Genomic DNA, 14,717 nt, shown 5'->3' with positions numbered 1-14,717 from the left:
TCACAGGTATCCCCGCGGCCAGGCACAGGGAGCCCCCGGACACCGGCGCCAATTTCCGGGGGAGGTCTGGGCCAAGCCCTGCGCCTCGCCCACCGCCCTGGGCCGTCCCAGGAGCGTGTGCGGGGAGCACGAGGCGCAGCGCGGCACGAAGGGGCCGGAGGGGTCCCGGCGCGCAAGGCTGGGCCCGGCGGGCAGCGGCATGGGCCGCGGCGAGCTGGAACCCGCATCCCCCGCGCCCTCGGCGCGCGCGCCCTGGCTGTGGCACTCCAGGTGTCCGCAGGGCCAGCAGGGCGCGGGGCTGGCGCGCAGGACGAGGGAGAGCGCCGTGATGCGGTGGATAGCCCTGCGCAGCGTGGCGATCTTGGAGAGCCTCTTGCCGCCCAAGTCGTGCCGCAGCGCCCGGCGCAGCGCGTTGAAAGCTTCGTTATAGTCCAGGATGCGCTTGCGCTCCCGCACGTTGGCCGCCATGCGCCGAGCCTTGGACCGCACCGGCCGCGCGCGCTTTCTGCTGTTCGCCACCTCCTCTGCCTCGCCCAGGCCGCGGGGCGCGCCGTTCTCTCTCAGCACCCCGAAATCTCTCCCGGCCTCCAGGCAAGAGTCCCCCAAGTCCTCAGCAGAGCCCTCGGCCCCCTTCAGGCCTTTGAGGCCTGGTCCTGGTGTGCCTCGGTGCATGGCCTCCTCCCGGGCCTTGATGCTCCAGCTCCGGCTCACAAGGCTGACAGTCCACCTTCTGAGCGTTGACTCCTGCAGGCTGGACACTCCCCAGACGGCCCCCTCAATAGCTGGGCTTTATGGCACCACGTGGCTCTCTGCCCTCCCCATCCATCCATCTCCCTCCTCCTGCTTTATTACTTGCCTCCAGGTAGGTTGGCGAGGGAGGAACAAGAGGAAGGAAGCAGGGAAGGGAAGAAGCATGCAGATTCTTGTGCGAGGGGACCAGACGGGCAGCCCGGCCACGCCCGGGGCAGTGCTCCAGCAGCCAGGCAGAACTTGCTCTGCCTACTCCAGGCCTCTCTGGGGTGGCTGGGTTCCACATTCTTCCTCTAACCCCAAAGAGAGTGCCAAGTTTGGCCTCTGGGCAGGGGAGCTGATAGGCACGCAGAAAGGTTGTGGAGATGGTAGCTGAGTTTCAAGAACCTGGAAAGTTCTTGTCAAGTCCTGTGGGCAACCCTAGAGCTGTCACTGAGGAAAGCAGGATGGATCAAGGAGGAGCAGAGGTGACAGGCAGGGCCCTGCAGGTAAGACAGACCTGGAGCTTCAGCTTCGTCAGCTACCAGAAAGGCCTCTGGGATTCCGGGTTTGGGTTTTGACTGGGCCTTCCTCTCCCCTACCTCCCTCCGGCTCCTCCTTCTGCAGACAGACCTGGGCTGAGTCAGCAGCCGAGGATGATGGAGATCATCTTGTTGCCCTCTGGCTCCCCTCGTGGTACCCATCAGGAGTGTCTTTTGGGGTCCAAGACCTTTGGGCAGCCCTGTCTCATGACACAGCCCTGCCATGTTATGAACTCAGTGAACCCACCCACCATCCCCATCCACAAGGATTTGAATTTTAAACAGGGTCTCAGAAAAGGAATACTGCTTAATCCTAGAGAAAGCCCCCCAGTGAAACTTCAGGCGTCCACAGAGACTTATTTGGAGCACAGACGTCAGTCTCACTCCCAGCCACAATCTGAATGCTTCCAAACAGCCAAGGCCTGCTGGGGCGTCCGCTGGGATGGGTATGGAGTTCGTGTCCATCTTGCCAAAGAGTATACAAATAACCCCATTATTTCAAACTATAAACTGCTCCATGGAGAAAAAGAACAGGGCGCTAGGAAACAAATATAGGTATTCATTTGTGTGATTATTTGTTTTATTGTCTGTCTTGCCCACTAGACTGTAAAGCATCCTAAGGACATTGGTATTTCTGGGGCTCTCTTCCCCAAATCAGCAGTATCTGGGAAATTAAAAAGTGAAAGGAAGCAGCTAGGACTGGATGTTTTCTCTCTACTCAATCCGTTTTCCATCGTCCCCACAACATACAGACACACACACAGTCACACAGATTGCATGCCTCCAGCAGGATTCTACACAGAGCATGGGCCAAGATGTCTGAGCGCTCGTGTCCACCCACCCAGCTCGAGTTACAGGATGTCAGTCTCACTGGGTCTCAGACGAGGGGCAAGGAATTAGGTCAAAGAGCAGACAGTCCAGTTCCTGAGTGTCACAGTCCACAGCCACCTGTGCTTCCACCCCATCCCATGTCACTTAGCCCCTCAGTGCCATGCTAGAGAGAACTGAGTCACTGCCCTGCTCATCAGCCTCGCTCAGCCATTTAGGAAAGCCGGGCCCCGGGGTCAAAGGTGGGCAGACCAGGAGGGAGCAGGTGGACCTTTCAGTCCCAGAAGGACCACAGGGGAGAGGTGGTTTGGTGGGTGGGAGCTCTTCCCAACCCCCACCCCCACCCATGCCCAGCCACTGGCTCCTTCCGAAGCTTTCCCCATCGAGGGCACAGTTGGACACATGAGTGTTTCCAGAGAATTCCACTGGACAGGGGCTCAAGAGACCTGGTTCTAGTTCTGCCACCAGCTTGCTACATGGCCTTGTGCCAGTCATGTCCCTCTGTCTGCACTTCAGTTTCCTTTCCTTTGCACTGAAGACATCTTCGATACAAAAGAGAGTAGGCAGGACCGGCTACATAATTTGCAGAACCCGGTGCAAAACGAAAATGTGGGGCTTTTCGCTCCAAATTATGAAGAATTTGAAGATGGTGACAGCAGAGCATCAAACTGAGCTTGGGGCCTTCTAGGCTTGGGGCCTATGCTGCTGCACAGGTCCCACACCTGTGAAGCTGGCCCTGAGTGTAGGACAGAGCAGTGCAATGGTCACAAACAGAAGCTTTGGATCTAAACTCCTCTGATATTTGCCACTTTCATGAAGACCTTGGGAAAAGCTGTGAACCTCAGTTGTCTACCTGCAAAATGGGAGTGACGCCAGCCTCAGAGGACACGATGGAATGGAACCTGGTGCAGAGTGGGCCTCAAGAAATACTGCATCTGGTTCTCTGAAGGGTTACCTCGACTTGAGTGTGGTTATTAACAGGCTTTCCCTCCCCTGCGGTGTTCCCGGGAAGTCCACGACCCATGATCCGGAGGAAATAGATGGGCAAGCCCAGAGCACCCGCATCTCCACGAAGGATGGAGACGACCCATCCAAGGAGGCCTTCCCTTCCCATTGACCCCCAGGCAGCCTCACGAAGGGGAGAATCTGCCTGGGGCAGAGCAGGAGCTGAGGGGAGGGTGCTGGTCGGGTGTTAACAAGATTAAACGGCTTCCAGCACCTTTCCTTCCTGTAGTGAGAGCTCACAGTCCTCCACCGGCAGGATGCTGCTTGGTCATAATTAGTAATAATAACAAAAATCATCTTAATGCTATTGCTACTGGCTTCTATGGAGTGCTTATTATAAGCCAGGCATGGTGCTAAGTGCTTTTGTTAACATACATTATCTTAGCCTCCCAACAATCCTATACAGAAGGCCCCACTATTATAATGCCCATTTTACAGACTGGAAACCGAGACTCAGGGAGTTGAGTAACTTGCCCCAAGTCAGAGGGCTGAGCTGTTGCTGGGCCAGGATTTCAAACCAGGTGGTGTGGCTCCTGTTAGAGCACCAAGCTCTTGACTCTGGGCTGTGCTTGCATGCTCGACTCAGCGGGCTCTCCCCCACCCCCCAATACCAACAGCCCCACTGACCACCTGTGGGCCTGAGAGCCTGGCCTCTGCCCTTTGATACAAAAGTCAGTAAGATATTCAGATGGTTTCAACCAAGTGTGAGGAATAAAGAGAACCTGGCTGACACAGGGAAAACTTGGACAGGGGGAGGTCGGGAGGGGAGGGTCCCAGCACAGTGCCTGGTACCCAGTAGGTACAAGGAAATATTCGCTGAATGTTGAATCAATGGCACAATCCCTGACGTGAAGACGTTCATGAAATTCTGGAAGTTCCACACCGGTCTGATGAAATAAGCTCTATAGTCAAATCCAGTCAACATATATTGATCATCTGTTAAATACCAGGCCCGGTGCTATAGGCTTTCACATGCGTCAACAGCCACAAACACGTGCATTAAGTGAAGTCTACAGAGCTTCAATATTAAAATAGAAGGAAGTAAACCTTGCAGCCAAATAGAAATCTGCAGAATTCCCCACCCACCCCAGCCACCCGGGGCGGGGGGGGGGGGGGGGGGGCGGTGGTTTGACAGTTGTCAAAGGTGTTGTTCTCAAAGTGTGGTTGCAGTGGCAGCAGTGGCATTTTAAAACTTCTCCGACCCCACCCAGGTCTATCGAATTCAAAATTCAGTCTTAACAGCAAAGTGGTTCGAATGTTCAGAAAGATGTATCTTTGTTCCTCCAGAGCCCAGCTCAGTGGTTATTAAATTTCAGCTTGCATAAGAATGACTGCTCCGGGTTACATACATAATGCCTTGTATACTGCAATTTAAATCTTACTCAAGGATAATTTTGACTGCACACAATTTTCTTCTCTCACATTAACTTTAGAACATCACTACCCATATGTTGGATAAGAGGGGAAAATTCATCGCGATGACAACTGTGGGGCTCAAAAGGAACAAAATAGTCATAGAAAATCAGCAAGGGAAAAAAAATGAGATTGAACCCCTGCTTTCTCTGCTGCCCCCCTACCACGAACCCTCAAATTCAAGTTAAAATGAGGTTAGCAAAAGCAAGGAAAATGCCCAAACAGCACAAGTTTCCTACTGCTGGGAGGAGGACTACCCTCCCCTGCCATCACCCCAAACACTTCTGGCTTTTCCTTCCCGCGTTTCATACTGTTCCAGGCCGGCTCCCACGCCCTTACGCGCCCTGTTGGGAAATGGCTCACGGCCCCAAATTAATAAGTCGGAGGCCACACTCTTTGACAAATCGCGGGTGCTCCCAGAGGGAAGCGCCCTCCGCCCCCCTCGGCCCCTTCCCGCGCATTCCGGGAATCCGAGGGGTGTCAGTGGGATCTCGGCTGCGATCGCGGGGGGCGCGAGGGGCGCGAGGGGCGCGGGCCCGCTTCAAAGGCCCCCGCGGGCTGGCACTTCCGCGGCACCTGCGCCGCCGCCCGCCCCGCCCGCTGCGCTCCGCCCCCGCCCCCGCCCGGGAGCGCGCGGGGAGGAGGGGCGGCGGCCGTGATTTAGGGCCGGGCGGTGCCGCCGGCGGCGCGAAGGTGCCTATTAGCGCTCCGCCGGCCCGGATTTCAGAAATTCCTGCTCGTCCTCTGGCGGTTCCGGCGTCGCTCCCCCGAGGGAGGACCGAACGCCCGCCTTGGAGAGGAAGCCGGGGGCCGACGCTTTGCGGAGACACCGGGCCCGTGCGGTCCTGAGAGCACGAGCATCCCCCGAGAGCTGGCCTCCAGGAAGGCCGGCAGCCTCCCTTCTCTCTCAGGCCCAGACCCTCAGCAGCTGCACTTAGACACAGGCTTATTGGAGGGAAGTTGGGAATCTGGAAGACGTGGGCTCCGTTTCAGGCTCTGCCCCTTCATTCATTCATTCATTCATTGGTTCAACAAAGATGTATTGACTGCCGACTGTTCTAGTTTCTGGTGTGAGTAGTGAATAAAACAGATAAAATCCTGTCCTCATGGAAGTCACATTCTGGTGAAGAGAGCAAATAACAAGGACAATAATAATTTATACAGTAATTACCATTAGAAGTATATTAGAAGGTGAAAAATGCTAGAGAAAAGATAACACCAGAAAACATATAAAGTGGAGAAAGTGCATATGGGGTAGAGGGAGAACGGGTCAGGGAAAGACAGCTTGAGAAGGTGACATCTGAGTAAGAACTTGAATGAGACAAGGCATTGTGACCACATTGGGGAAAAGCTTCCAGGCAGAGGGAACAGCATGTGCAAAGGCCCTGAGGCGGGAGGGTATCTACAAGTTCCAGGAACAACAAGGTGGCCAGTGGGGCTGGGGCAGAGTAAAAGGTGAGCGCAAGTTGGTGACGTGGTTGCTTAGGCTACTGCAATATCTGCAATATCTTCTACTTTTACTTGGCAAGAGATGGGAAGCCATTAAATATTTATTTCCTCTCCTCACTTCGTGGATCTTTAAAAACAAAAGAAAACCCATTAGCTTTCTCTTTCTCTGACTGCTGGATGAGCACTCCCGCCACCCCAACCCTCTCGAGGCAGCACCCATCTCTTTGTCTTAGGGTCCTTCCTCCCTCCGCAGGTATCCCTGCCTGTGCTCTGGGGTCGTGTCCTCTTCTCCCCTCTCCTGCCTCCATGCCATCTCTGCCCGGGACCTTGCCTCATCAGCGGCCCCTCCCTTGGTATTAAGGCTCTCTCTCTCCACTGGCTTCTTCCTCGGAAACACGAGTGTGCTCAGGCTGCTTTCTCCAACTTAGTCTTTCCCTACATCCTGGAGTCAAATCCTTCTCCCCTTCCTTTCATCTCCTGCCTCAATCCTCACCCCTCATAAACCAAGCCTGCCTCTTGCCCCCTCCCAGCCGCCAGTCTATCGAGACCCTCTTCTCTTTCATCCATCCCCATGATCTCAGCATGCCTTTCCTGGTCAGGTAAGTCATGCATTTATTGTGCACCTACTGTTTGCCAGGTCTTGGGTTAGGTACTGAAGAAACAATGATGAACAAAACCCACCTGGTTCCTGTGCTCGTGGAGCTTGCCATCTAGTGAGGGAGGCCACCTCGTCAACAGATTCTTTCAACGGCGTGGGACAAAAGAACGTGCAAGGTCTGGCAGTGGTGCAGAGGATGGAGTGTGCATTTCTCTGAGGGGTCAGGAAATCTTTGATAGAGGAAGCGATGCCTGAACTGGGTTGCAAAGGATGAATAGGAGTTTACCAAACAGACAAGGGGTGGAAGGGCATTGAAGATGGAGGGAACAGCATGTGCCAAGGTCTGGAAGTATAAGCCACCATAGTATGATGAGGAAAATATAGTAAGTTGACTTTACCAAACCACGATATATGAGACCAGGGAGTGATGGGAGATGAGGCTGGGGATCACAGGGCATCATGCCAAAAGGCTTGGGTTTTGTCCTTAGGTGACTGGGTCCCACAAGAGGGTGTTAAGCTGAGGAGTGGCACAGTCCTATTTGGATCACAGCTGGAGGTCCTTTGAACGGCGTGGAGGACGGCTCTAAGACAAGCCCCGGTTAGGAGGCTGCTGCAAGGGTCCAGGTGAGAGGGGGGCCTGAGCTATGCGGTGGTCAAGGGAGAGTGGGGCCGGAGTCAACAGCTGTTTGGAAAGTAGAATCGGCACCTGGGGGTGACCAAGTGGATGGAGCACATGACGAAAAGGGAAGTCTTATCATCTCCACATCCTCCTGCAAGGACCCGAGGCCTGAGATTCCTGAGCAGCCCCTAGTGATGGGCTCCCTGAACTGGGGTCCAACTGTGCACGTGGGAGAACGCCAGGAAGGGCGGAGAGCTGAGGGTGTGAGGGGCCCCTCTCCCTGGGGGGCTGGGGCACCTGGGGCACGAGGGGCTTGTGGTGACAGGTTTTTGTTGTGACCGTTGTTTGCTTTGCAGCATTTGAACAGTCTCCCTCTCTGGGGGAGGGGCGCTCCTGGGGGCTCTGGGGGGAGATTCCCGGCAGTAGGACAGACAGGAGTCTGGGTGCTCAACTCCTTCACTTGAGTGTGGAGCTGGCGTCTGCTCTGCCACTCCCAGGGCCAACGGCCTCCAATGACCTGTGAGGGCCTCCACAGGAGGATGCTGGTTAGACTGTGGGTCCAGCCACTCAGTTTCCTGTAATTCCTATGAGTTTCCCAAACTTGATCCCAGCCTTTCTTCCCCGTGATCTTGTGCGCCACCTCCCGGCAGTCGATAACTTCCTCTTCCGTGTAAGCGAACCAAGTTGGATTTTGTTACTTACAACCAGAAACTCTGACAACACAGGGCAGAGAGTAGGTAACCATCCTGTTTCTCCTCTCTTACTCCCAAGCCAATCCCTGTACCTGCCATTTGCCAGCTTTGAGACCTGGGGCAGGTGACTTACCCTCTCTGAGTCCCGGTTTCCACATCTATAAGATGGATTGGTGACTACCTCTAACCAGGTTGTGAGAATTAGACTCCATGCACAGAAACCCCTTGGTGCAGTCCTGGCATGTAGTGGGCACTTATTAATAGTTAATTATTATTATTTTCCTCTTTCTGGCAGACTCCCTCAGCACCTGGGGGTTCTTCCTTCCAGGCTCATGCAGACATGCAGCCCCCTCCCCTTCCCCGCCTCCCAGCGCACAGCCCTCCATCAAGCAGCTCCTGACAGCTGGTTCCTTGTTCATCTACAGCCAGAATATTTCTGTGTAGGCCCTTCACCTACACTCCCCTCTGCTGTGCCTATAACGCTGAACAGCAAGGGTGGTTGGTTGGTTGGGCTCTGGAATAAGACCAGCATTGATTAGCTGTATAGCCTTGGGCAAGATGCCTAGTTAATCTCTCTGAGTCTGTGTCCTTGTCTGTAAAATGGGGATGTGCAACAGTCCTGCCTCATCCGATTTCTTGTGAGGATTAAGTAGATCAGAGCATGTGACGCTCTCAGCCCAGGGCCCGGCTCCTCTCAGGTGCTCTGTGAATACTGACCTTTTCCTCTCCTGCTGCTGCTCTGTTCCCTTCCCCGGCCAGCCTGGCCACCGCAGCTGTAAATCATCCAGGAACCAAGAGCATCCTCCTCCCACCCACCTCAGTACCAAACTCCTCATCACCTCCTCCCACTAATGACCTGGTGATTGGCTTCTCATTAGAGCGATGACAAAGAGGCCTCTGTGGTCCTAGCCGGTCTGGTAGATCTGCCCCGGGGTCAACGCAGGGTAAAGCAGGAATTCTGGGGCCTGAGGCCTGGCTCCTGTAGATGGAGGGCTGTCTCCCTGTCTCCTGGCAGAGGCAGCCCTGCTATTGTGGGGAGGGGAATCAGGGCTCCCACCCAGTGCCCAGGAGGCTGAGAGCCTTGTGTGGTCTCAAGGAACCATCTCTGCCCTCCTGGGGTTCAGTTTTCTCGTCTGTCAAGTGGGAATAAAAAATGATAATACCCACCTCGGAGAGATGGTGCAAGGATAAAATTAGGTAAGTCAAATGTAAATTTCTAGCACTTTCTAGATGTCATAAATGGTAGCCATTTTTATTTTTGTTGTTACTGCTTTCATTATTATAGGAGTTTTAAATTATTATTATTGGAATCCAGGCGCCAGTTTTTGCAACTCCATTGGTGAATAGTTTATTCTGTCTTGAACGATGTGTAATGCTGCCTTTCTGTAATGCCACCTCCAGCTATCTCCGTTTAATGCCTGTCTGATCTGACTATCCCTTGGCCTCCTTGTTGATTTTCAGAATTGTCTCAGGCCTTCTTGGCCCTTTATACTTCTATGGGAATTTTAGAATCCTTTTGTTTAGTTTAATCATCCCTGGGATTATTCTCCTGTGATTCTTTCATACCTCATCTAGGTATGTTTCTTTCTCAAGGTGGCTTCTCCTCATGGTGGCAAAATGGCTGCAGGAGTTCTAGGAGTCACATGCATACTCCATAATGTACAAAAGGGGAAGAGAACCTCCAAGTAGGCTGTTCCTGAAATCCTGACCCATAGGAACTGTGAAATAACAAATGCTCATAGTTGTTTAAGCCAATAAGTTTTGAGGTCATTTGGTATACAGCAACAGATAATGAATACAGGCGTTACACCATTTCCCAGCCTTTCCTGCCGTTGGCTGAGTTCTCCCGTGAAGATGAGCAGAACTGATGTGTGCCACTTCCAGGCCTGCCCGTAATAATTTCCCACATGCAGCCTCCCTTCCCTTCCCCTTCCGCTTCCTCCTGGCTTGAAGATCTAGCGCAGCCATGGGAACCACAAGCTAAAAAAGGCAGAGCCGAAAGAGAGAGGCAGCCTGGGCCCTCCATCACGCCTGGAGGCGAGGGGCCCAGGAAAACCGCTTGACTAGGAACACCCAACTGAAGGATGACACGAGCGAGACATAAACGTCTATGTTTAAGCCCCAGAGATTTGTAGCTTTATCTACTATAGCATCCAACGTCACTCTAACTGATACACTGTCATACAGGGCTTCACAGACAAGTTTTCTATACAATGTTTAAAGTTGTTCATATATTTACTAATTTCTTTGCTTTGCATTACCTCCTGCATCTCAGACATTCCAAGGGGGATCATGTTTTTTCTGCCTGAATTATGTTCTTTAGAATTTTCTCTAGTGACAGACTGTTCTCACCTTTCGTTCTCCCATACAAGTGTGGGTTATTTTTCTTAAATCTCTTTGAAGATATGATGCTGTCTTCTTATTTTCATTGTTGTTGAGATGTCGGCTTCAGAGTAACTGTTGCTCCTTTGAAGATAATTTTTTTTTCAGATCGGTTTTGAAACCTCTTGTTTTTGGTTTTTGATATTTCACTATGACACATTTAAGTGTGTGGGGGTTTTTTGGTTTTTTTTTTTTTTTAGGAAGATTAGCCCTGAGCTAACATCTGCTGCCAATCCTCCTCTTTTTGCTGAGGAAGACTGGCCCTGAGCTAACATCCGTGCCCATCTTCCTCTACTTTTTTTATATGTGGGACGCCTACCTCAGCATGGTGTGCCAAGCGGTGCCATGTCTGCACCCGGGATCCGAACCAGTGAACCCCGGGCCACCTAAATGGAATGTGCACACTTAACCGCTGCGCCACCGGGCTGGCCCCTAAGTGTGTGGGTTTTAAAAGAATTTATCTTCTAGAATTTGTTGGGCTTCTCGAATTCGTGGTTTGTTATGTCTTCTCAAAGCGGTAAGATTCCTCACCTTCATCTTTTCAAATATTGCTTCTGTTGCACATTTTTCCTCGTCTATGATTCTCCAGTCACACATAGGATAGACTTTCTCACTGTCTCCTTCACATCTGTTCTCCTTACTGGTGCTTTAGTCTACAGAGTATTTTGAAAAGTGTTTCCATAAGCTTCAGTTTATGCTTTTTCTCTCCCAAATCCCCCCGGTACATAGTTGTATATTTTAGTTGTGGGTCCTTCTAGTCGTGCCATGTGGGACGCCACCTCAGCATGGCCTGATGAGTGGTACCATGTCTGCGCCCAGGATCCCAACAGGCGAAACCCTGGGCCCTGAAATGGAGCGTGCGAATGTAACCACTCAGCCACGGACCTGACCCCTAAGCTTCAGTTTAATTTGATCCTCCTAACTCCTTGGGAGGGAGTAGGGCAGAAGTGCCTCTCTTGCCAGTAAGGAGGACTGAGACTCAGCAAGGCGAAGGCATTTGCCCAGGGTCACACAGCTCATGGATGGAGCAGGAAGACAGTGAGACACGTGGTAGCAAAGAGACAGGATAACCTGGTCAAAAACCTTTAAGCTTCGGGACAGACAGCCAGAGGTACGAGTGAGTCCTGGACTCACTATTCACTAGCCTGGTGACCTTGGACAAGTCATTTGCTTCGTGCTTGAATTTCTCCATCTGCAAAATGGGAACCATAACGACTAACTTGCAGGGCTGTTTGGAGAAGTTCTTGAGATAAAATATGCAAGATTCCTGGCACCACATAGGCACTCAATAGATATTTGATGAATGAATTAATAAAGTGTTTAGCCCGCCTTGGTGCACAGTCTCTCAATGTTAGCTATTACTGTTACTATATTTTATTTATATGTACATACATTACAGTTTATTGCTATCAAGAATTTGGGAGCCCCTCAGGTCTCCTGCACGCCGCCCCCCCCCCAACACCCACTCCCCCTGCCCCTCCCCCGCCGCCGACCCGGACGCGGCCCGCCCCGCAGTAAATCAGGGCCCGGAGCTGGGCCTGTAATCTACGCGCCGCGGTGGGCGGGTCTGGGGCGTCCCCGCCCCCCTGTCCCAGGGGCTTCCTGCGCCCCCGCCCTCTGCAGAGGGGGAGCGAGGGCGCAGGGAGCTGGGGGGTCCCCACGGCCGGCTGATTTATCGCCCTGTGTGTGAAGGAGATTTACGAGCTAAGACCTGGAGCCCCGCCCGTGTCGGGGGGCGCGGGGAGCGGGGCGCCCAGGGGCGGGGAGGCCGGCGGTCACCTGCGTGGACCCTGCGCAAGTCGGGCCACGAGTCCGGCTGGCGGGAGAGGCTGGGGGCTTGCAGACCCCCAGGTCTGGGCGCCTCCCTCACCCCGTCTCCCAGGGCCGGGCTCTGAGCCGGGGTTCCACGAGAGCTCGCTGATTCTTCACGGTCTCCTGGAGGGTTTTCGTATCTGTCGCCTGTTTTTCAGATGAGAAAGTGAAGTCCCCAAGACTCGAGTTTGCCCGGGCTCCAAAGCTTCGGGGGCAGGGCACCTACCTGGGGTGGGTCAGGGAGAGGGGAAGGAGCGGCGTTCTCCAGGCGCTGCAGAGGTCTCCTCCAGCTTGAGGACAGCCCTTAGCTTATGCCCATTTCGTGGATGTGGAAACAGAGGGTTTAGCAGCTCGCGGGAGGTCGGGTACCTGGATTGGTTTTCGTTGTGGGGTTGGGGGAGGACCGACGGGAGCGCGACTGAGTTCACCGTCTTCACAGGGACTCAAGGGGGCTTCAGTGAGGAAGGGGGCTTGGACCTCAGGGGCCTGTCAGCACATGAGGAGGCCACCCAGGCAGGTGTAACCAGGTCTCCCTCTCTTGGGAATATTCCTGACAGCCAGTCGTGACATTCCAGCCACTCTTCTGGTGGGATGTGAGGCCTGTCCTCATACTGGCCCCCAACACTCCCACTGTGGTGTGTTTCAGCTCCTGAGAGTATTGGGGCTCCCCTCAATACTTACGCTGGAAGGAATAAGTGTAACCCTTACCTCAGGGTCACCAGGACTTGGAAGAAAGACCTTTCAATGGATTTTGAGCCAGACAGACTCAGGCTCAAATCCTGAGTCTGTCTGTGATCAGCTGGGTAACTGTAGGTAAGTTGCCCAACCTCTCTGAGCCTTGGATTCCTCATTTAAAACATTAGGATAATAAAATCCTCCTCATTGGGTGGTGTGAAGGTTAAATAAGGTAAAATATGGAATGCATTTAAAGCAACAACTGGCCTCCTAGCACAAAGGAGCTGTCTAGCAAATATTTCCTCCCAGGCTGGCATTTTGTTTGTTTGCTTTTGTTAGAGTGAGCTATATAGTCTGTGTCAGAAGGACTCAGGGGGCCGGCCCAGTGGCAGCGGTTAAGTTTGCACGTTCTGCTTTGGTGGTTTGGGGTTCACCGATTCAGATCCCAGTGCGGACATGGCGCCGCTTGGCAAGCCATGCTGTGGCAGGCGTCCCACATAGAAAGTAGAGGAAGATGGGCACGATGTTAGCTCAGGGCCAGACTTCCTCAGCGAAAAGAGGAGGATTGGCAGATGTTAGCTCAGGGCTAATCTTCTTCCCCCAAAAAAGAGAAGGACTCAGGATGGAATTGCATTGACTCCAAGAATCTTGAGACAGAAAGAGATGGTCTTATTCCGGGATTCTGAACCTCGGCTAACTCCAGGTGGGGGCAGGGGAGATTCCACTGAATCCTTCTGAATCCGTCATCAGGATTTATGAACATCTGCTATGGGTCAGGCATTGTTCTAGTCTATATGGCGGTAAACGAAACACACAACAAACCTGTCCTCATGGAGCTTACACTCTAGTGGGTGGAGACAGACAAATAAATACAATATATATTGTGTATCTAAAAATGGTTGTCAGGGGAATCCATAATCCAAAAAAGGTTAAGAATCACTAATCTAGTCCAATCCCCCAAGAGGGGAACCCAAAATCATAGGACCAGCCAGGACTTGAATCAGAATCTCCCACTCCCCAGTGTCCCTCTGTCCACTGCACCATTTTGCCCAAAGAGCAGTTGAGGAGCTGGCTGGTGGCGCAGCAGTGAAGTGCCCATGTTCCACTTCGGTGGCCCAGGGTTCGCCGGTTCGGATGCTGGGTGCGGACATGGCACCGCTTGGCAAGCCATGCATTGGTAGGCGTCCCACATATAAAGTAGAGGAAGATGGGCATGGATGTTAGCTCAGGGCCAGTCTTCCTCAGCAAAAAAGAGGAGGATTGACAGCCGATGTTAGCTCAGGGCTAATCTTCCAAGAACAAAAAACAAAAAAAAGAGCAGCTGACCTGAGACCCACCAGGTGCCATGTGTCCTGTGGGTTCATGTTTTTGTTGGTGGGTTTTATCACAGAGCCAACCCTCCAGGGCTCACCTACACCCCCACCTCATCCTGGCACTTCATTCTTAGCAAGGCCCCACCCTCTCTATCCACAAAGAAAGCAGAAGGTAATCCTCTGCTCTGGTCTCCCTTCCCACATTGTGACACTTCTGTGGCCACACTCTTCTTTGCTTTTATGTCAGAGGATAAGGCAGCCATCTGTCTGCTCAGGACCAGCCCTTCAGCCTCCTGGACAAACTCACTCCATCAGTTATTCCTCCTCTGTCTTGAATCAGCATCTCTCCCCTGGTTCCTTCCCGTCGTCCCATAAATATGGTGCTATTTCAGTTATCTGTTGCTGAGTGACAAACCACTCCACCTGGGGGCTTGAAACACCAGTGTATTATTTCTCATGATTCTGTGGGTCGATTCGGCAGTTCTTCTGTGATGTCAGGCAGGGTCACTGACATGACTTCACTCACCTGGGAGCTTCTCTGAAGCTGGAATGCCCAGGAAGGGCTCTCTCGCCTTCTCCAGGGCCTCTCCACACTGGGCATCTCCCTGGCAGGAGAACTTGGGCTTCCTTACAGCATGGCTTCCCGGTTCTAAGAGGAAG

At 52.9% G+C, this 14,717-nt stretch overlaps 2 protein-coding genes across 2 annotated transcripts in view; both read right to left on the bottom strand.

The window, feature by feature from the left end:
* Positions 1 to 672, bottom strand: BHLHA9 (basic helix-loop-helix family member a9). The gene has a single exon (XM_046674750.1). It carries the CDS (start codon positions 670 to 672, stop codon positions 1 to 3), a length of 672 nt encoding a protein of 223 aa, XP_046530706.1.
* A 13,708-nt stretch (positions 673 to 14,380) lies between these two features.
* The window catches only part of LOC124247217 (collagen alpha-1(I) chain-like), a 36,352-nt gene continuing 36,015 nt past the window's right edge, over positions 14,381 to 14,717 (bottom strand). Inside the window, exon 3 of the mRNA XM_046676295.1 lies at positions 14,381 to 14,706. Within this exon, the coding sequence (XP_046532251.1) occupies positions 14,686 to 14,706 (21 nt within the window). The 3' untranslated portion in view covers positions 14,381 to 14,685. The remainder of the gene's footprint in view (positions 14,707 to 14,717) is intronic.

This window comes from Equus quagga, chromosome 11 (assembly GCF_021613505.1).
Source record: "Equus quagga isolate Etosha38 chromosome 11, UCLA_HA_Equagga_1.0, whole genome shotgun sequence".
Classification (NCBI taxonomy): Eukaryota; Metazoa; Chordata; class Mammalia; order Perissodactyla; family Equidae; genus Equus; species Equus quagga.
This window is presented reverse-complemented; position numbering and strand designations above follow the sequence as displayed.

What these genes read in the sequence shown, in the direction of transcription:
- BHLHA9 (XM_046674750.1), bottom strand. Translation starts at nt 672, where the DNA reads ATGCACCGAGGCACACCAGGACCAGGCCTCAAAGGCCTGAAGGGGGCC.